General features: G+C 48.3%; 1 protein-coding gene across 1 annotated transcript; it reads right to left on the bottom strand.

Annotated features, from left to right (window-relative positions):
- Positions 1-5,615: 5,615 nt before the first annotated feature.
- PNLIPRP1 (pancreatic lipase related protein 1) lies at positions 5,616-19,831 on the bottom strand. Its single transcript, XM_059899555.1, has 12 exons — positions 19,783-19,831; positions 19,090-19,244; positions 18,486-18,611; positions 16,694-16,828; positions 15,756-15,864; positions 14,200-14,319; positions 13,973-14,092; positions 12,371-12,489; positions 11,323-11,452; positions 9,320-9,428; positions 8,429-8,596; positions 5,616-5,679 (listed from the first exon to the last, which is right to left on the bottom strand). Exons 1-12 carry the CDS (start codon positions 19,829-19,831, stop codon positions 5,616-5,618), a joined length of 1,404 nt encoding a protein of 467 aa, XP_059755538.1.
- Positions 19,832-21,000: the final 1,169 nt, after the last annotated feature.

Below are 21,000 nucleotides of genomic sequence, written 5' to 3' on the forward strand. Positions count from 1 at the left end.
GCACCTGTGGGAAAAGTCATTCACTGGTCACGTGGAGGCAAGTGGCAGGGTCAGAGCCTGGGGAGACCTGCCAGCTGGCGCAGCCGCTGCCCGGGGGAGGGGGAGGCTTGGGTTCTCCTTCTCTTGCACCCTGAGGCCTATTGAGACCTGTTCATTCCTTGCCTTCATCACCTCTTTTATCTGTTCCCTCCCCTCCCCTCTCCCTGCCCTTGCCCTCGAGGGGCTGGCATCACCTCTCTCTAGGGCACCGCCTCAGCCTCCCCCAGAGTTTCCCCCCAGCTCTAATCCTGTGGGTGGCTCCTTGACACCCTCAGATGCGTGTTTCACATGTTTGTTCACTCTTTCGTGTTCATTTTTATGCGGCCAGAGCGTGCTGGATGCTCTTCCAACCTTGAGGGTGTAACAGGGAACAGAGCATCCTGCTCCCCTGCCCTCATGGAACTGATGGTCCCTTGGGGCACAGACACTGATTGCCTAAAAGAAATACAATTTCAGCTGATTGAACAAGCTAACAAGGAAAAGCACGCTGATGAGGGCTTGTACCAGGGTTATGTAATTTGGGCTTTAACTAAAGAGAATAGTTTGCGGGTGTCCGGTGGCGAGGGATCCAATTTAAGTGGAGTCCAAGCTCCTAAGCCGGACATGCAAGGTTGGCCACTGTTATAGGTTGGGTTGTGTTCTTCGCAAAAAGATATGATGGAGTCCTAAACCCTAGGACTTCAGAACATGACCTTTTTGGAGTTAGGGTTTTTACAGAGGTAAAATGAGGCCATTAGAGTGGGTCCTGATCCAGTATGACTGGTATCCTGATAAAAAGGGGAACTTTGGATACAGAGACATGCACAGAGGGAGAAGGCCATGTGAACATGAACGAAGAGATTTGGGTGATACGTCTACAAGCCAAGAAATGGCAAAGATCACCAGCAACCACCAAAAGGAGAGAGGCATGGACAGGGTCTCCCTCACAGCCGCCAAAAGGACCCGAACCTGTGACAGCTTGGTCCTGGACTTTCCAGCCTCCAGAATTGTAAGATTGTAAGTTTCTATTGTGTAAGCCACGCCGTATGTGGTACTTTGTTATGGCAGCCCGAGAAAATTAACATGGCCACCACGTGGTCTCGCCCAGCTTCATTTCTGCTCTTCCTTGATGCCTTCCCACCCTACAACTGCTTAGATGGAAGGACACACAGAATAAACCTGTTCTTTTCCTCTCCTGAGCTTTTGCACCTGTGGGTCCCGCTGCCAGGGATGTCAGCTGTATCTCCCCACTGAGGAACCCCCTGAGGTCCCCGCTCCCACCCCCGAGGCTCATTCCTCCCCCACCCCTCCCTGCTCCTCTCTGGCCACATTTGCTCCTCCGTTCCGGGTCCCAAAGCCAACTCTCTGCTCTCAAAGCCTGTGACACTGGACATGTCTTCCACATTTTCAGTCCCAGACCGTACTCTCCAAGGTTTCTCAGACCTGAGTAAATAGAAGGACACCATGCTCACTAAAAATTTTCTCCCGCCCCCTGGACTTTCCCATTAACATCATTTCATTACACATCAATTTAGGAAACAAAACTCTTACTGCAAATTACCACAGCAAAGAGAAAACCTTGTCTCTGTAACTGACTAAAAAAAAATAGATTATCATCTAGGTGAAAACACAAAATTAATAAATTCCCTTGGAGAATAAGGAATAAGTTCACCTGGAGCCCTGGGATGAGAAGACTCGCCTTTAGAGGATTCAGGAAATACTGTTTCCTGGGGGAGCTTCACCCAGCTGCACGGGGAGAAGTACCTGAGGGCTTTTTAAAAAGGCCTGGGGGCTTCCCTGGTGGCGTAGTGGTTGAGAATCTGCCTGCCAATGCAGGGGACACGGGTTCGCGCCCCGGTCTGGGAAGATCCCACATGCCGCGGAGCAACTAGGCCCGTGAGCCACAACTACTGAGCCTGCGCATCTGGAGCCTGTGCTCCACAACAAGAGAGTCCGCGACAGTGAGAGGCCCGCGCACCGCGATGAAGAGTGGTTCCCGCTCGCCGCAACTAGAGAAAGCCCTCGCACAGAAATGAAGACCCAACACAGCCAAAAATAAATAAATAAGTAAAAACTAAAAAAAAAAAAAAAAAAAAAAAGGCCTGTACATGGGATTGTTCTTGAATTGGTCAGGGTGGGGCCTGGGACAAGCCGCCCCCCCATCTTTTTTTTAAGCTCCCAGGTGATTCTGGTTTGCAGGCTGGTTGGTGCACCCCTGGCACTCCTGGAGCTGCCTCAGCTAGTCCCGTGAGTCCTTGGATGTCCAGCTTCCTGCACCTTGGGGTGAGCATGCAGGGCCTGAGCTGGGTGGGTCTGAAGCCCATCCTAACAAGCACTGCTTTGTGTGCCTGCTGCCTTCTGGTAGCTTTGAGTCTGGGGTCAGACTGTGGCCATACTCCCTAAGGTGCCTCCCTCATCTTACAGCTCCCTGACTTAAGGATGGAGCCTTCCGTTCCATTTTACAGATGAGAAAGCTGAGACCCAGAGAGGTGGAAAGTCCTTGCCCAAGGTCACCAGGCTTGACTAGAGCCCTGACTGCTGGCTCAGTGCCTTTTCCTATTACTTCCAACCAGACTGAATGTCCCCCTGAGCTTTATGTTAACAAACTGACTATGAATGGGGTGTATTTTCATCGCTCCAAAGGCCATATTCATATGCATTCTGAAAAATGCACCACCTCTGTTATTTAAAAAACAAAAAAGAACAAAGTCTGATCAAGCTGGCCCCATGCAGCTGCTGAAATCTGGATTTCAGATCTGACAGGGCCACATAGACACTGCAAGTGTCCCCCAGAGTAACCACGGAGAGCCCTAAACTCCCCATCCATCTCCCAGGCGGTGCGTTAAGGTCAAGGATGTGTGGGGCTGAGCTTGGACTCCCCAGTGGAGACAGGAAGTGTACGCTCCATAGCCACACTGATAAGTAGCCAAGGTGTTATGATGTGATTTCTTCTGTGCTACGATTCCTACTTACCTTGTGTGAAACATATAGGATTTAAGCTATTTAAATAGTTCAAAATAGAGTCACAGTGGCCAATGTGAACTTCCATATTAGTTGTCTTGGAACGTCCGCTGTAGGACTGCGAGTGTCTTAGAGTGAGTGGTACCTTAGATAAGAAATTTGATGGGCAACGTATGTCACTGGAACTGAAGGAGCAACTGATAGAGACAAGGTACCCTGGGTGTAACTGTTACACCTACTGACCCACTCCTTGAAAAGAGACCCTGAGCCCAGCGATAGAAGGCTCTCTGCTGGAGGACCCCATCCCAAGGTGCCGAGCTCTTGCAGGTGGTCGCTGAGCGACGCCCTGTCAGAGCAGGGGCGACTTCCCACTCATGCTTGTTTGGAGACCTGTGGCAGGACCAGGACCTCCGCTCATGCCGAGGTGCCTCCTTCCCCACTTCTTCTTGGGGTGGTTCCTTTACCACCTTTCCTATTTTCCCTACTCTGACTAAGCTGTGTTGTGTGCTGTTTGTGTGCAATAAACCAAGTGATTCATGAATTGAATATTGGCTACATTTCGTGTATCTCCAGCCCCGTGATTCTTACCTGGCTTTACCGCTGGGCCCTGCGACACACACGAGGTCAATGGTGGTGATCGTGGAGCCTGCTGTTCCCTGCCTTCCTGGGAATTTCCTCAGGATGTATACCTGATAAAAGGACCTATGCCCATTCTAGGAAAGGGACTCGGGAGGAGCGAGCAGGAGGCTGGCCCTGCTCTGGCTCGGGTCTCCATCAGCTGCCTTCCGTGTCCCTGGAACATATGGTTACCGGTGCACCTGCTGGCAAACCCAAGGTCACCCAGGTCACCCGAGGCTCAGGGCAGAGCCCCCGCTGTGTGCTTATGATGTGCCCAGCAGATTAGGGGAGCCTCAGCAACTGGCTTCTTCTGCCTGCAGTCTTTTTTCAGCTTCCTTCTTGTTTTAAAATCCTTTTCTCCAAGTTATTGGCCGTATCTGTTAGTCTGGGGAGCAGGTGAGACAGGCCATCCTTGAGCAGGAAGGGCCCTCTCAACATGGCCGACCAGTCTCCCCCCCCCCCCCCCCCATTATACCTGGTTCCACTCGCCACCCTCATACACCTCATCACTTCTTGCCTAGATGTCTGTGGGGGCCTCCTCCTCCTTGCTGGCCTCCCAGCCTGCAGTCTCATGGGTCGTCTTCCTGCAAGCCTGGGCCTAGTTCCCACGGCTCTTTGGAGCCTTCCCTATCTTACTCCTCCCTCTTCTGGGCCCCCCTGTCCTGGCATATACCTTGCTTTTTGCACCTAGTGGGCAGCATGGCGGTGTTTATTTAGGTGCCGGCCCCCTACCACCGTGCACGCCCCGGGCACCGAATGGAAGTCCGCTTCCCTCTCACTCCAGTGCCTGGCGCAGAGGTGGTGTTTGGGAGTGTCTGCAGGAGCTCCATCCCGTTGATTGGATGTGCTGCCTTGCCCGGGGCGCGGGTTCATGGCCAGCGCTGGGTCTCTCCTGCTCGGTGCGCCCCACCCCCTCCTCATCACCACGGTTTGCTGAGCGCCCACCCCGTGCCCTTGACTGTGAAGCCTTTACTACAGTCGCTTGGGGAATCCTCGCCACACCCTCTGCTTTCAAGGAACACTCTGGAGCCCACTCGCACTCAGGTTTGAAGCTCAGTAATAGCTTGACGTGCCACTGGGGCTTAGGAACTGCCATGGTGGGTGGGTGACCAAGAGGCGAGACACTCAGGGGAGGCAGTGCACTTCCTGGTCCCGTACAACCCCCTGGGGATAATCACGGGACAGGCTGGGCCACCTTGAAGACTCCCCCCAGGTACGGAACACCTGTGTGGGCGGGGCCACGGTGAGGTCTGCTTGGCTGAGTCTCCCCGCCCCCGCAAAGACAGAAAAGTCCCCCCTCAGCCGGGCCTGCATTGGGCACCCCCTGGACCCCTCCTCAGCGCCCGGTCCTGCCTGGGATGGTGCTTGCCCGGCAGGCAGAGAGAGGGCTCTGAGGCAGCCCCGGCCCGGGGCCAGGGGGCGCTGGAAGTCTGTCTGTGCTCTGCAAATGTGCCCACCACAGCCTCTGGGTGCTGGAGCCCCTTAACCTCACCAAGAGCCAGAGCCCCCAAGTGGTCCCATCACCACACAATTTACCATCACAAAGGGGCCACGTCCTGGCAGGGCCTTCCATGATCTCAAGGTGATGGCAGAGTCAGGGAGGGGCCCTGGAACCAGAGTCAGGGGCCTGACCCTCTGCCCCGATGGGGCACGTCCGCTCTGTGTGCTGAAACAGCGAGCCCACACGCCTCTGTTTCCTCACCTGCAGGATGAGGGGCAGCGCTAAAGGCTCTGCCGAGGCCCCAACTCCACTCTCTAGTGCTGCTGTCTGTCGCCACCCCTCGGGTGAGGAGAAGACAGTGGGCACGAGGACCAGGGAAACCGTGGGGAGAGGGGGGTGGTAACTGGAGGTCAAGGGCAGGAAACCCAAATATACGGAAATGGGCAGGGCATTTTAAAATAGTCAATTCCCAAATGTCCCACCGTGGGCAGCTGACACCAGCGACAGATGCTGTGAGCAGATAAATGCATGTACGGACTTTATTAGTGTTACGCGGTGGCTGCATCGCGCCCGGAGTTTAACAGGGCATGAGACTGAGCAGGACGTCTTCTCTCACGGTGTCTTTGCTACAGAAACTGTATCTGTGGAGAGAAAGGAATCTTTTTAAGTGCTGGGCGTTCTTACCTGGCAAAGGTAACTGCTGATTTACAATTCAAAATGATGAGGGCTGCCCTAGGGTGGTAGCTTCAATAAGTTCCTGGAGGGCTGATTGCCTGGGGGCTTCCAGGGGGAGGGGCTGGCTGGGCCCCAGGACAAGGTCAGGGGTTGCTCAGAAGTGGTCCCTGGTCTCCAGGTCCTCTGGCAGCCAGGACTGTGGGCACCTTGGGGCAGCGACTGGACCTCTCACGGCTCTCCTTCTCCACAGTACATGTGGGCCCCCCATAAACCCAGCAGAGGGGTTTACAGATGGGCTCACTCTTGCCTCAGCCGTTCTGGGGACCCGATTCCACCTACAGCAGCTCAAGAAAACACAGCAGCTACAGTAGATTGAACTCTCGCTGGCTGTCGGCACCCACACTCACTGATCCACTCACGCAGTGCACACTTCATCCTCACCACACAAGTGTGAGGAGGTATTGTTACGAGTCCTACATCACAGGAGAGGAAACTGAGGCACAGAGGGCTCTCAGTTAATACGTAGAAGAACCAAGATGCAAACACAGGTCAAGCTGATGTCGTGGCCTACGCTTTCTGTGGTGGTCAACTTCAAACCCCTCTTGACCTTGCCTTCCAAAGCTGGAGTCAGGGGCCTGGCTCTCCCCTTGGGCTGCCTGCCCCCTCCTGCCTTCCAGCCATGATACGGGGCTGGTTACTCGAGTCTCAGCAATGGAGTCTTTATTTGTAGAAGAGGGCTTAGCTCCCTCCCATGATTGGTGAGAATCCCATGTCAACAATGTAGCATCTCATGACAATAAATATAAAAAAGCTTTATAATTAATTTAAAAACAATGCAGATGTAAGTGGTATGGTTACAGCTCTTCCAGGAAACATGGGATTCTCTCACCACCTGTGAGCTCTGAAGCTTCGTCCTCTCTCCTCACCTTCACTGGCCCCTCCCCACTTTCTCTTTGTATCTCATTTGTCCTTCCTGGAAGCCCTAACCCTAACCTCCAATCGAATTCCTGTCCTCTACATCGGAGCCCCGCCCTCAGCAGCCTGGCCTCCCCGTGCCCCTCACATACCTCTCCTGTCCCTCTGCCCGTCTCCCCAGCACCCTCTTTGGGCCCCTCACGGGGAGTTCTCAGTCTGTCCTTTGACCTTTCCAATGAACCATAAGTCCATTGTCCTCAACAGCTATACTGTAAACCTCTCAAGAGCAGCCTCTGTCTTTGCATTCCCTCCTATACGCCAGGCATACCTGGTACTTAGTAAAGTCAGAGAGGAAGGAAGGAGGATGGTGTGTGGGGAGAGAGAAACAAAGGGGGGAAACGACATTTTTCTTTTGGTACCATGTCACTGGAGGGAATTCCTGCCAGCAGGTTCCTTAGCAGGACTTGAAACCCCAACGAGGTGACTAAAAAAATTTGAGGGGGTTATGAGAGGAGGTTGGACCAAAGTCTTAATTTTCTTTAGTCTTCCAATTATTATTATTATTTTTAAAATGTTACTTATTGGCTGTTTTCCTCACAGCAAAATATTTGAATAAGTTGACGAATTCAGTATTTTTACTCCCCAAACTATTATAGTTTGTGAGACTCTCTCTTCCTATATTTAAAAATTCTGAGGTCCAACATCTAACTTCTCTTAGATAGATTCCCTCCAGAGTCGGCAGGCGGGGAAGCTGCCCTCAGGTCATCGGAGGGCTGAGGTAGCAGCTGATGCACCGAGAGGGTGCAACGCCCTGTGTGATTTGGTCTCATACCTTTTTTCCTTTCTTGAATCCACCTGTGAGCAAGGCATCTCCTTGGGAATGCCTCTCATTTTAAAGATTCCAATGAGACCACCTTCTTCAGACATGATTTTAACTACATCCCAGGATCCAGGCAACAGGTCCACTTCCTAATGGGACCTGGGCCACTGACCTTAGAGTCCCAGTGTCCTCCAATGGGGGAGAGGAGGCCTCGGCTGCACCCCCAGCCTGCACAGGGCTCCCCACTGGCCTCCTCGACACTGTGTTTTCAGTGAGAGGACCTCCTTGCTCCGCCGACGCCCTGCCTGGGCCAGCCCCTCGGTCTTCCCCTCACAGGGATGGGGAGGACCCCACAGGGGTCATCCAGCTGATGAGACTGCTGTGAGGTCTGCCAACCCACCCCCCTGCCCGCGCCCTGCCCGGGGGTGTGACATTCCCTGGGGCCTGAGTTTAGTGACCCCACCTAACCTTCAAACCTCAATCAGTGACCAAGAGCCCAGGATCTCCTTCTCACCAAGCCGTATGGGGGTGTCCTGCTGGCCAGACTTGGGGTCTGAGCTTCGGTCATTACCCCCACCTCCCCTGCAGATGCCACAGCCAGGGATGCCACGGGTCAGGATGAAGTTTCTGCAAGTACTGCCACCTTAGCTCTCTCGCCTCATCTCAAATTTTATATCTTTTGCTAAAACTGATTTCCTTTTCCTTCTATTATCCTGAACTTTCACTGATGTTCCCCTCTTTAACTTGTAGCCACTCTCTAACTGATACTTATAACCTTATACCCTTCAGAAATTATTTCTTATTTCTCTTTCTTATTTTTCCCCTTAGTTTTCATTGAAGGCAGGGCTGTATCATCTGTGCCTGCCACAGAGAGTGCTGAGAACACTGGCTGAACCTCAGCTGACTTTCTGGGGTGAGTTTCCATGACAAATGCAAGTCTCTACAAACGTCCTTAGGCACAAGCCAGCAAAGACACGTACTCCGTCTTGTCCTCGCCCTTCTGCACGGTGATCTTGGCTGCACCCACTTTGGGGAGGGTTGGGTTTACCACATTGTTATTCCAAAGAAACTTGACTTTCTCAATTGTTCCAACATCAATATCCGCGTCAAACTCATTGGAGTGGGTGGAGCCTGGTCTGATAATCCCCCTTGAAACAGAGAAACAGAAACGTTCCCATTCACTGAAACAAGTTCTAATGACCATATAAGTCCCTGCCATTCTTTTGTACTCTAGATTAACAAGATGATTTTTTCCAAATTAATTCTCAAATAAAAGTTAGAGAAATGAAAAAGTCAGCTATATGGCAGCAGCCTCAAACTACTATTTATTTTATTTTATTTTTGGCCACATCATGCAGCATGTGGAACTTGGTTCCCTGACCAGGGATCAAACCTGTGGCCCCCTGAAGTAGAAGTGCGGAGTCCTAACCACTGGACCACCAGGGAAGTCCCTTAAACTACTATTTAACTATTATTTCTTCAAACGTAAGTTAATTTACCCTCAAAACTTTCCTATAGAAAACTATATAATTCCTTCATATTATTTTTTTCTGGTAGAATTATTTGTACAATAACAAGTTATCCACTAGTTTAACACAACAAACACGTGTGACTAGGTTAATCAGAAGATATGATATCTGGGCAAATATTAGATTTATCTTAAAAAATCTGATCTATTGAGAGAGAAAGAATGAAATGCCTGGATTTATAATAGAGAAAAGAACATGTGTTAGCAGAAATCTGAAGTTAACTTCAATACATAAAGTAAATAATTTAGAATCCATTGATAAAGAGACGACAAGTATGTCAGTGCATGGATGTGAAGGCCGTGTGTATCAAGTGAGAGGTGGTACCAAAAAAAGGAAATTTACTTGAAGACATTGTAATGGTGAGTGTTTCCCTTATTTCCAAACAAAGCAACTTTGATTTGACCAGTGGCTGTTCTTCCAGACAGTGTTATAGAAACTCCGTATCTCCAGCCTGCACAGGGCATAGAAAAGAGTTTTTATTCATGCACAAAATAGTTGACAGAAATCTCAGATTCTTGTCCCATTCCTTACACTGAGGCATCGAAGTAGGAGAAGTTCTACATGTTAACCTACGATTCAAACTAGGTCTTAAGGAGAAACACATATCTGGCAGTGGACCCCTGTAGACCTGCCCTCCCAGTAAAGGGGTCACTAGCCACATGTGGCTGCTTAAATTTAAACCCAAATTAAATAAAACAAAAATCAATTCCTCGCTTTCCCTAGCCACACTTTAAGTGCTGAATTGCCACATGTGGCTGCTGGTTACTGCATTTGACAACACGGAGCACTTCCAACAGGGCAGAAAGTTCTGTTGGACAGCTCTGTCCTCGAAGGACAGTACTATGAGTTAAGGTGGAAAGAGAAGGAACAAGGGCTGGTCCCCACATTTGGAAAGGTAGTTCAGGGGTGCAGTCCTGGGAGCCTCAAGGGCAAGGTCTGTGTCTTCCCTCTGCCTCTCCAGGGCCCTGGGCAGTCTCCAACACAGGGGTCATCCAGATTTATGCCTGAAGGGCTGTCTTGGCACCCAGGAGCACACACACATACACAGGAACCTATACACACATGACCACACACTCATGCGCACATAAACACACATATACACGCGCACACACATACATACACACCACATACTCACACACACATTCACACATATGTATGTAAACACACAGACACATCCTTTGCCTAACTCCTACTTGTCCTTTACAACCTCAGAGGTGTTTTCCCTGCCCTTTCCTCTGATCAGGGCCAGGTCCTCTGTCCTACCATGTCACAGCAGCAAGCCGTCGAGCCCAACACACTTGTAGCTGCTTGCTCAGTTTCAGTTTTCTCTGCCGGGTTATAAATTTCATGCTAGGGTGTCTTGTTCATCCCTGCACCACCCCACATCTAGCATAGCCTGTGGCCCATAAATAAATGTTAGTTGAGGAACGAATATATGGTTTTGAATGTTTAATTTGTTGTTTTAAAATATTGGCAAGTATTTTGTGCATCACTACATCAGAGGAAGGATTGATTAACCAACGCCTTTTTAAAAAATATGTAAACAGTGATGGAAATGTTCTATATCTTGATTTTGGAGATGGTTACATGACTTTTTATTTATCAAAACTCAGAATTATACACTACAAAGGGTGACTTTGGCTGTATATAAATTATATCTCAATAAACCTGACTTAAAAAACTATATGAGACTTGTATTATATTTATGTATTTATATAAACACAGTCTCTTTTTTACAGTACAATATCTTAGGGAACTGTCATAAGGCAGGTTGGCACAAAGCGGCTGAAACATGCCTGACTCTACCCTATATACTAGTCCATTCAGCAGAATTTGGAGAGAAATTACCCCTTTCTGATCCCCTCCAACCCTCCACCAGAGATGCACCCCCCATCCATGGGCATGAGGGACACATGGACAGAAGGCTGGAAATTGAGGAGATCGGAGTTGGGCTTCTTAAGTGGGCTAGATAAGCTAAGAGTTGGTACCAAATACATTTTGAATGGATAGAACAGGTGCGGATGACATGATTTTTAAAATGCATAGGACAAGGAACTGTGGGGTGGTGAAAATTCAGAGAAGATGGCCACAGAGACAGGTAAATTTCTGTTATCCCATTAATTATGCTGTTTGTGTCCACTCATTTCATGCCATAGAAATAAAATGAAAGTAAAGCAGACCCTTTCTAAATCCTCGGCTGAGTCTTAAACGGGGTAGTTTGGGTGGATGTGTCCTGTTACTAAGATGAAACGTACCCACAAATATTTCAGGTTAGAGGCCACCCCTTTACGTAAAACACAAACGAAACCTCTTTTACTTGGGTGGGAAATCACAGTGCAACTTACGAGCAAATTTGCTGGCATCTCCTGTGTTCAGGAAGAATTTCTGCTGCTCCTCACGTGTCTTGCCAGCAAATCTATCAGCATAGTGGCCCATCTGCGGGCACCCTTCATCTGGACAGGGGAAGCACTTGTTCTAATGAGAAAGATGGATCCGGCTGTAAGGTATGAATTTGTCTTTTTATGACCCACACATCTGGGGAGCAATTTTCCTATAGTCTCAGTTTCCTCTTTCATAACTGGAAAGAGATTGGAATAGATGGTCTCTAAACTAACTTCATCCAGGATGTAGTACCCAAGCCTGATGTACATCACATTGGAACTACTTGGGGAGCTTCAGAAAATATTGATGCCTGCGCCCCAGGTTAGATCAAATATGCCTTCCGCCGAGTGGCATGCTAGTGAATGACTAACAGGAAACTCTGGGACAAAAAGTCCGGTAGAGTTTACCAATTTCCGTGGTGTAAATACTCCGTGCCTGTGGCCAACTTCAGGCTATCAGCACGATGTCATTGAATGTGGAGTCAGGAATAGATGTTCACACTGGCTCTAGTGAGCCCGCATAGGCAGGCTCTGGTGTATCGTTCGTGCATCTCTCTCCTTGTTGCCAGCTGCACAAGGCACAAAACCCCAGCCCAGCATGTAGAACCCCAGCATCCACCTTTCCTTCTCTCTGGCGTGTAGATTCTTCTCTCACACATTCTATACTTGCTCTGCCCCTGTCAGAAATGTGCACTCTTTCCCCTCCTTCTAAACTCGATGATTTTCCAAGCCAGATTCAAACTTTGCCCCTGCAGGAAGCCTTCCTAGATCATTGAATTGACTGCTCTACTCTCCGATTTCCCAGAATCTTCTGCTCCCACATGACTCTTCTAGAATTTTAGCTACCTCCTGCCTAAGGCTTTTTTCCCCCTCCACTCTACAGGACCGTGAACTCTGACATGCAGTGCAAAACAAGTAGGGGATGATCAGACCCTGGTGAGAGAGTACTACAGATCCCAACACAGCAGGACAACAGCCCCACCTTGGGACTCAAAGCGGGATAATAGCTTACAGACTCAAAGTTCTTGTAGGAAGCGCAGGGGTATGCAGCGAACCCATCGGGATTGAGGATGCTCTCCGAGTAATACTTGTAGCTTCTCAGGTGATTGCAAGCCACAAAGTCCCGGGTTCCTGGGTAAGCAAAGGGGGAGGTCTGCACAGGTGGTCAGGGCCCCATCACAACTTCTCTGCCTCTCTCTCCAAGTGGGATGGTTCCAAAGTGGGACCGTATTTTCAGAAATTTAAGATTAGTCTAAAATCCAGCCGCAAAATGACAGTTAACATATAAAGGCTGCTTTCTGTGTGCCGGGCAATGTTCTGAGCACTTTACATGTATTGTCCCTGTAATCTTCACCTTTCCTCAGAGGTGGGTAACATACCATCCCTAATTACAGAAAGACATACAGGCTACAGCCTCAGATTTCAGATTTCAGCTAGGAAGTGGTGGAGCTGGGATTTAAATCCAAGCCCGTCTGGTGCTTGAGCCCAGGCCTCTAACCTCTGTTCCAATCTGTGTCCCAGGCACCAGGCTGGAGGTCCTCAAAGACACAACCGGATGTGACTTGACCTCCTAGGCATGACCAAACCTGGGCAAGGACATTGTCATGCCATGTTTAGGTGAATAAAAAGGAAGGTCAAGTAGCTTTTGGTGGCTTTATATGAGCATGCCTTTCACTCTCATGTCTTGTTCCTTAGAACCTTCCTTGGCTCCTATAAATTCCTGCCAAGTGGCAGATGTCACAGCACACATTCCAGACCTGGCCTGAACTTGCTTGGCCGTTACTGATGGAGAGTCTAGGCTACTCTATCCATGCAAAACCTCATAAAGCTGTAAAAGACAAACACATAGGTCCTCATCCTTAATAGTTGCTCTGGTGGTGTCCATACTTGCCAAGCCATTATGCTCACATTCAATAAAAGTCTTTACTCATTTGATTTTAACCTGTGTGGTGACAAATGATGAGTCTGGCTGAAAATCTCACCTGTTCATTGCCATTTTGACCTTATTAGATACAGAGTCAGAGCTGTATCTGAAAGATGCCCTTTATCCCAGGTGTGCTGATTAATGATAAAGAATAGCCACCTTGAGTAGCACAGTCTCTGCTCTAACCTTCCTTACCTGTGATTGCTTCTTATTCTTTCCCCAACATAGAGGAGTGGTGACTCTCATGTGAATGGATTTGCCATGGACATGATTGGGAATATTCCCATTTTGTCTATGGAGTTGAAGCCAGTTACATAAGCTTGAACCATATCACTGACTCCCAAGGGACAATTGGCAGAAAAATTCTCTTAGATTCAGGATATTTACTTTTATGGTATTTCCCTCCCTTATTAGGTAGCTATCAATTGATTGTTGGAGTTACAGCTTTAAGCAATGGTTTTGAAATTCTTTGTTGCTTGTTCACTCCAGGACACCCACACAATGTGTAAGGAAATAAATCAGCAGAGCTGAGATGTAACAAATGATACGTGGCTATATTTTTAAGAAATAAGGTCTAGAAGGGGGGATTGTATATTTTCAAAGAGCAGTGTGTTTTCGTTGCTAAGATTTGCTGTGGGAGTGGCGTTGCTCCCCCAGGGAAGTGATGTCCCCACTCTGCTCTGGCTTTACCTGCCCAGATGCCATCTAGGTCCACGATCTGCGACAGGGCATTCTTCTTGCATCCGGGCATTTCCTCTCCTCCGTTTGGGAAGAAATCAAGGTGACCCACCTGTTGTTTCGTTCCAAAGCCTGAAATGTTTAGAACAGCAACGAGCTTTTCATAATGCAGGGCTCTCATTAAAAGGACGTGCTCTCACAATTGCACGTGCTTGCAGCTGGAACGTGGAGGGGCTCACCCATGAATGGGATCAGGGGAGCTGCATCCGTGTGGATCACATCAACAAAGCCAGCGTCGGAGGGATCAAGTCGGACCTCTTCAGGAGTACCCTCGAAACTTGCTTCTACAGGATCCAACCCTAAAAGAGATGGCCAGTGCTGCACACAATAGGCCTGGCTATAGGTGCCAGCAGGATTGAGCTTGTACGGTTGCCCAGGCTGTGCACTACCTAACTCAAGGGATGCCATACCCTGGAGTTGTGCAGTGCCATGGCCGGGGTATTGAATATGGAGACATTGAGTTTCAATGATGCTCATTACATTCCAGTGGCATGGATAGAGAAGGGCAGGTGAGCAAAGAAATTTAGATTTTGTTTAGGCAAGGGTTTTTTTCCACATCAGATTCTCCCACTTACTTGTATATCTTTCTCCTTCAACATTCTCTTTCTCTTCCCAAGTTTGAAGGAAAAAGGAGAGAAGTAGTACGGTATCACAATTCAAAACACAAATTCTGGGACTTGGGTGCCTTGCTCCAAATCCGTACTTGGCTATTTTTTGAGCAAGTTGCATGACCTTGGGTGAATCACTTGACTTTTTCTACGCCTCAGTTTCCCCATTCATAAAAGGGGGTAATAATACAGCTGTAAGATTAAATGAGATAACATATGTAGCATTTAGCATAGTGCCTGGCACATCATTATGGATGTATAAGTAAATATTTAGAATTATATCTCCCTGACTATATTTCCTTCTTGACAGGACTCCTAGATTTAACAATTGTTTTTGAAGGTTTGATCAGAGTAGCTGAAAAGGCACGAACATAATTGTCTGTTGAAAATAAAAGGGAATGTTCTTATAAAGGTAGAGACTTGAACCAAAAGACAGCAGAACCGGGATTGGATGTCAGTTCTACCACTGATTAGTTGTGTGACCATGGGCAAGTCATTTGCTTCCCTCAGCCTTCTTCTTTAGTTCTGAGGATCAAATGAGAAAACGTAAAGCACTTTGTACAGTATTTGGGATAAGCAGGCACTTAATCTATGCTTACTATAATTATTATATTAGCATTATAATGATTATATTATATTGATATATTTTGTGGTTATAATTTAAAGGCTTTGCTTGGGTTAAAAGGATGCTTTTGGTGTGGTGGTGTCTGGGTTTCTTCTACCAATGAAGGCAGTGGAAGCAAAATTTTTGTGTTCTATTCTGCCCTTGATTTCAGAGAAGGGGCAAAGGAATGACAACATGGACTTGTCTTAATTATGTTTGCTCACGTTCATATTAGCCTTACTCTGCATTTTCCTGGCTGTTCAGTCCTGCTGAGAGACCCACATCACCAGAAAATGGATGGGGACAGAGGCAGAGGAATTAAAGAGAGCAAAGACACCACTTCCCCTGCCACAAAGATAGGCTTCTGGGGGGCTTCCTAAAATGCTCTGTGCAGACTCTAACCGGCTCTGCCGCAGCCAAGGGGATGGACTCTTTGGGGCCAGCTCCAAGCTAGGCTGCAGTCTTGCACCACGTTCTGGGGCTACTGGGGACAAAACCTTGGGCCCCAGCCCTCAAGTCTTACCTGAAATCCTGCCCAGGCCTGGAGTCTTGCTCCCAGCCTCTCCCGCCACATGGGCCCCCAGGCTGTGGCCGATGAGGTGGACTTGGGAAGGTGAGTAACTGTAGTTCGACTGGAGAGGGAAGATTGTATTTTCAGGACATATCTGTGCTGTGGTTTTCGCAACCCTAATGCTGGTACTCCTCTGCTGAAAACCTGCCACAGCCCGTAGGATCAAGCCCAGCCCTTTATGAAAGCCTCAGAGCTCTTCTGACTCAACACCTGTTTTTCTAGACTCTTTTCTAGCTAGACCCTTAGTGGAACTTTCAGGCCCTCAAATATGTCGTAGTCTCTCACCTCTGGGTCTGGTTTAGCCTCCTCTTCCTGTTGTCATGTCTCCCCAACCATGACCCCAGTTCACATCGACACAGCTCAGCCATTAGCTCTCAACTTAGATGTCTCTTCCTGGGAGACATCCTTAATCACTGCCCCCCGCTCCCCAGACTGGATTAGCTGCCCCCCTGGCCCCCCCACATGTGCTCCTATAAAGCCTGTAGCCACCCCTCCCCATCCCCACATCAGAACCCTGATCACACTCAGTTGTCGCTGTAAGCTCCCCCAGGGCCTGGGACCTCAACTATTCTCTTTATTCCCTAGCAGAGCTCCTGACAATGTGCCCCCACATATCGGATGAACAAACAAATGACACAAGCTCAAAGTATTCACACCTGTTGGTCTCAGAGATGTTCACCCAGAAGTACATGTTTATTATAGGTCTACATACAGTGCCTTGAGCACAGACACCATAGGTTTTGATTTGAGGTGAGTTTTAGAAGTAAGACTCCGAGAGAAATATCAATTCTTTCCATTTCCTCTTTAAACATATAACCCTCAGCTGTGTCTTTACCCAACAGAGACCAGTGGGTGCTGTGTGTCCCCTCCTCAGCCCGGCCACCACTCACCTTGAGCATGGCCAGCATCTGGGCCACCTGGGCGCCCACCACACGTACGTTGTTGGCAGCCTGCGTGTAGGTGGTCTGGGAGCCTCTTTTCCAGTCCACGCAGATGCAGTTCACCTTCTCCACCTTGAACATGTTCTGGTGTTGGAGAGACACCAGGGGGTTATCATGAGGGCTCGTGAAACCACTTCCAACCAGAGCTCAGAAATGGTCGCCGAGAGTTACCACTGGCTGTCCTTCTGTCCCTTCCTAGCTGGGGCACTGGGATGAACTCGATTTTGTTAGGAATCCCGTTGCCAATAGGAGTTATCCCTCGGGGCAAAAGCTACAAGAAAGGCAAATAGATTCCCTCGCTAGTTCGTAGACTAATTAAAAGCTGACCACTCTCTGGTTTTCTTCAACCAGATTCAATCAGGTTGATTCAATAAGGTGGCTGAAGCCAGGGCATCATTCAAAGAGTCCTGTTTCAAAAAGAAAAGGTCTCAAGTGCATTCTCTGGCAGCCAGGGTCTAAATGACCTTGTGGATTTGACTTCTAGGGGTCCTTTCAGCCTCGTGGCAAAGCCTGGGCTTGCTTCACCCCAGGCTGCTAGGTATTTATGAAGCTTTAAGGTGGGAGGGAAGTGTCACTATTTTTACAGTCAGGATAGCGCAATATTTCATGGAGGAAACACACTAAAGATATTTAAAAAATAGAACTGCACTGATTTAAAAGATATTGAAGAATTCTGAAAGGGAAACTTCTTCCTGGATGTCAAAGGAACTGATATATCCTTGGAAGTTCTGCCGGGCAGGACATATGACCAGCTTGAGTCTAAAGTGGTACTATAAATTTAAAATCCACCTAGAATCTTTTCACATATATGATACTAATATGTGTGATCACACACACACAGATACCAACAGCCGTTTTCTCAGGACTTTTATTTTTAAAGCAGCCCTGAGGAATCTCTTACAAACCTGGAGAATTTGGGATATAAACTATATCTTAAAGTTTATACATTAAGATACTTATTAATGATGGGACAGAAGCAATACCAAGAGTTAAATGGCTGGTACAACCAAGGTCAAATGCAGAATGATTTTAATTTTCAGAGTTTGTAACTTTTCCTGTTGACATTTTAGGTCGGAGGGTGGTAGACAGGCTGCTAGGGTAAATTCTTAGGTGTCAGAAAAATGTATTGAATCAGTGAACACAAGAAAAGAAGGGATGATGGTGTATCATGTGTATTTGTGTGTGCGTGCCTCTGCACATGTGTTTTTGTGTGTATGTGTATGTGAACATGTGTATATTATTCTGTTGTCTATCATTCTGAGCAAAAGATGCTCTATTACAGTGGGTTTGGCACTTTCTATTCTGTCATTTTGGGCACCCAGTCAGTCGAAGCTCTCCGTATCTCAAATAAATGGTCATAGCACACGTCTCTGACTCTCAGGGAAGTGGAAAAGACTTGAACAAAAAGAACATAATCCTGCGTTTATAGGAATACAAAGTAGCCTCACTGAAATGGAAGCAGACAATATTTAGGCTTGATTTAACCAGAAATGAGAGGACAGAAGTGTTTGTTCACGCAGCAGATGCCATTGCTTCAGGCTACAGATGTAGTCTAGAAACTTGGAAGGGGATTTTTATTTTGCTGAAGAGGCATTTTAATTGCATAAAGGTACGTCAATATATCAGGATTTCCTGTTTTGAGCTCACTAATTGCGATTGCATAAAGGGAGGTGGAGACATTAGTGGAAAGCAGTGGCAGCTGCCTGCAGCGCAGGCCACAGGGGTTAGAACCAGGCCCTACCTTGCACATATCCACGAGCCAGCTCTCATCTCCCTTGTCTATGAAGCCGTGGATGATGAACCGGGTCTTCCTGTTTGTTTGGAAATTGGATGCCTCAACCGTTGATGGATCAGAGGGAAGGAGAATCTGTGACAAACGCAGAAGGGTTCCGTGTTTTTGCAGCCCAGCCACTTTAGCCTGTCTCTTTCTTCCCCATCTCTGCCTGTTCCAATGCACAACCTTTCAAAGTTTAGCAAAAAGCCACCTCTTTCAGGAAGCCCACCCTGACCTCTCTTTCCCTGCCTTACCTTCCCAAGTCAGGAATCACTACCTCCACTGGGTCTGGATTGTGGCTCATGGTCTTACACCTTCCATAGGTTCTTCCATAAGCTCTTTGCCCAACACCAGAATCACATAACTAGCTAGAGGTTCTGACAAATGTGAACCATTCATTCATTCAAGCCAGCTTTTTTACCGGAGACCTACTCTGTCCAGGTCTGGCTAGGCCTGGGGGCAGCTGGCGGGATCGGGTAGAAGCAGAGGGTACAGAGGTAAGAACTCCTGGTCCCCCGGTGGGCACAGCCCCTCACCAGTTACAACAATGTTAAAATGGCAGAGGTCTCACTTGAAAGTTGTTTGGGTTCTCGTTGGTGTAGAGCAGGAAGCGAGTCCCGATGTCCTCAGGGCTCCAGGGGAGAACTTTCAGGGGCCTGATGGCGGTCCCAGCCCAGGGCTCAGAGTCAGAGAAGCACCCAATGGAATCATAGCAAACTTCCTTTCCTGTAAGAGAAAAGCTGACCCTGCTCAGGGGTCCTAAGGCTGGCCTGGTTGCTCCCCTGCTTGGGGACAGGCTGAAGACCAGGCAGACACTTGCCTCCGCCCCATCAACTCTCTCCTTGCCCCCTCTCCCCCTGTGCCCACCTTCTGATCAGGGAACAGTCTCATTGAATCCCACAGAGACCTCTCTGCTTCGAACCACCATCAAAACTTAAAAGTCCTGTGTTCCCTGCCTAGATCTTCCGATAGGTTTATTTGACTAATGTGATAATGGGCACTGGTAAGTCAATATGTTAACCCAGGCAGGTGTCTAATGCTTTATCTGGAAGAGTCTGGCCTTGGGCCTCTGGGACATGAAGGCAGGCTGGCAGGGAGATGCTCTGAGATGGGCCCGCACAAACTGCAGCCCCACCCGCGTCTCTGTGGAAACGTGGAGCTGTCTACAGCCGCTGGAAACCCTGCCATGGCTGAAGCTTTCTCTGGCCAGTGCCGAGATGATGGGTTTATGCCTCTCTCAAGGGGCAGGTGGGATGTGTTTTACCTTTGGCTGCTCCCAGCAGGAAAAGAGTGAATGTCCAGATGCTCACCATCTGCAATAAATTCAGATATTTGGCCTCACCAAAAGCATGACCAGAGCAGTGAGCAGACTCAAGAATTCAAGGCTCTTTGCCCCATCTCCCTCCTTCACCGCTGGCGGGAGACTTACCCTGTTGGATGTTCCAGACCTTCCTTCCCTCTGGATCAAGTGTCCGGGCTGTTTTCTTATACTCGAGCCTTATCGATTGGACGCTGCTTCGAGGAAACAGCAGGTGATTACAGAGCATACTGTGTGCACTTAATAGTTTAAACTGCACAAATACACAAAACAAGATTAATAATAGAGGTCAAATCTTCCCACAAGTCTGGGAAGATGAAAGAATGCTTGGTTAAAAGTAGGTGAAAGGTCTCTAACTTTGCGCCTATGTACATGGGCCTGTAACTATGAACTGAGTGGGACCCACTTTCCAATTTTTTATTTTATCACCTAGTACTTTGCAAGTCCCAGTGAGGACACTGCAGCAAACTCTAATCATGGAAGGCTGGGTTTCTCACTTAGAATGGATGGAAATGCCCTTGCAAATCGCTGATAGTGAAAGGAAGCATCTAAGAAAACCTCCTCTTTCTTTTTGTCTGTCTGTCTGTCTACCTCTGTCTCTGGCAGTCTAGTAATACTTGAGCACATGAGCTTTGGAGACAGAGTCAACAGCCCCCATAATAGCCTCTGACCACAATCTCCCACTAACTAGTGTTCCAGTTACCTATTGCTATGGGATGAACCAACCCAAAATGTAAGGGTTTAAAACAATAGCAATTATTATATTATCCTGTTATAATTTGGAATAGCTGGGTTCAGGTGCCCATAAAAGCCCATGTCACCAGACCACGTAATGTCTGTCGAGTTTCCTCAAACCCTCCGAAGTTTGCACACCTGTCCTACAAGACTCTACCCTCTGAGGCTGTCGTGAATTACCCACTGACCCAAGCATCTGTGAGCAGCTTGGCTGGTTCACACAACAAGCAGATAAACCTGCACATGGCAAATGCCATTGGTGCCCTACCCCGCCCCCAAGTTAAATATGCCTCTATGTCAAAGTTCACACTGCTCCTGAATAATCAGGACACTGGGGTCCAGGCTGGAGGGCCCTTCTATGAAGAAAACAGAAAAGACTTGCCCTAGAGTCATAAGGAAGAGCAGCCAACAGTTAGTGAGGCTTAGTAT

This window comes from Balaenoptera ricei, chromosome 16 (assembly GCF_028023285.1).
Source record: "Balaenoptera ricei isolate mBalRic1 chromosome 16, mBalRic1.hap2, whole genome shotgun sequence".
Classification (NCBI taxonomy): Eukaryota; Metazoa; Chordata; class Mammalia; order Artiodactyla; family Balaenopteridae; genus Balaenoptera; species Balaenoptera ricei.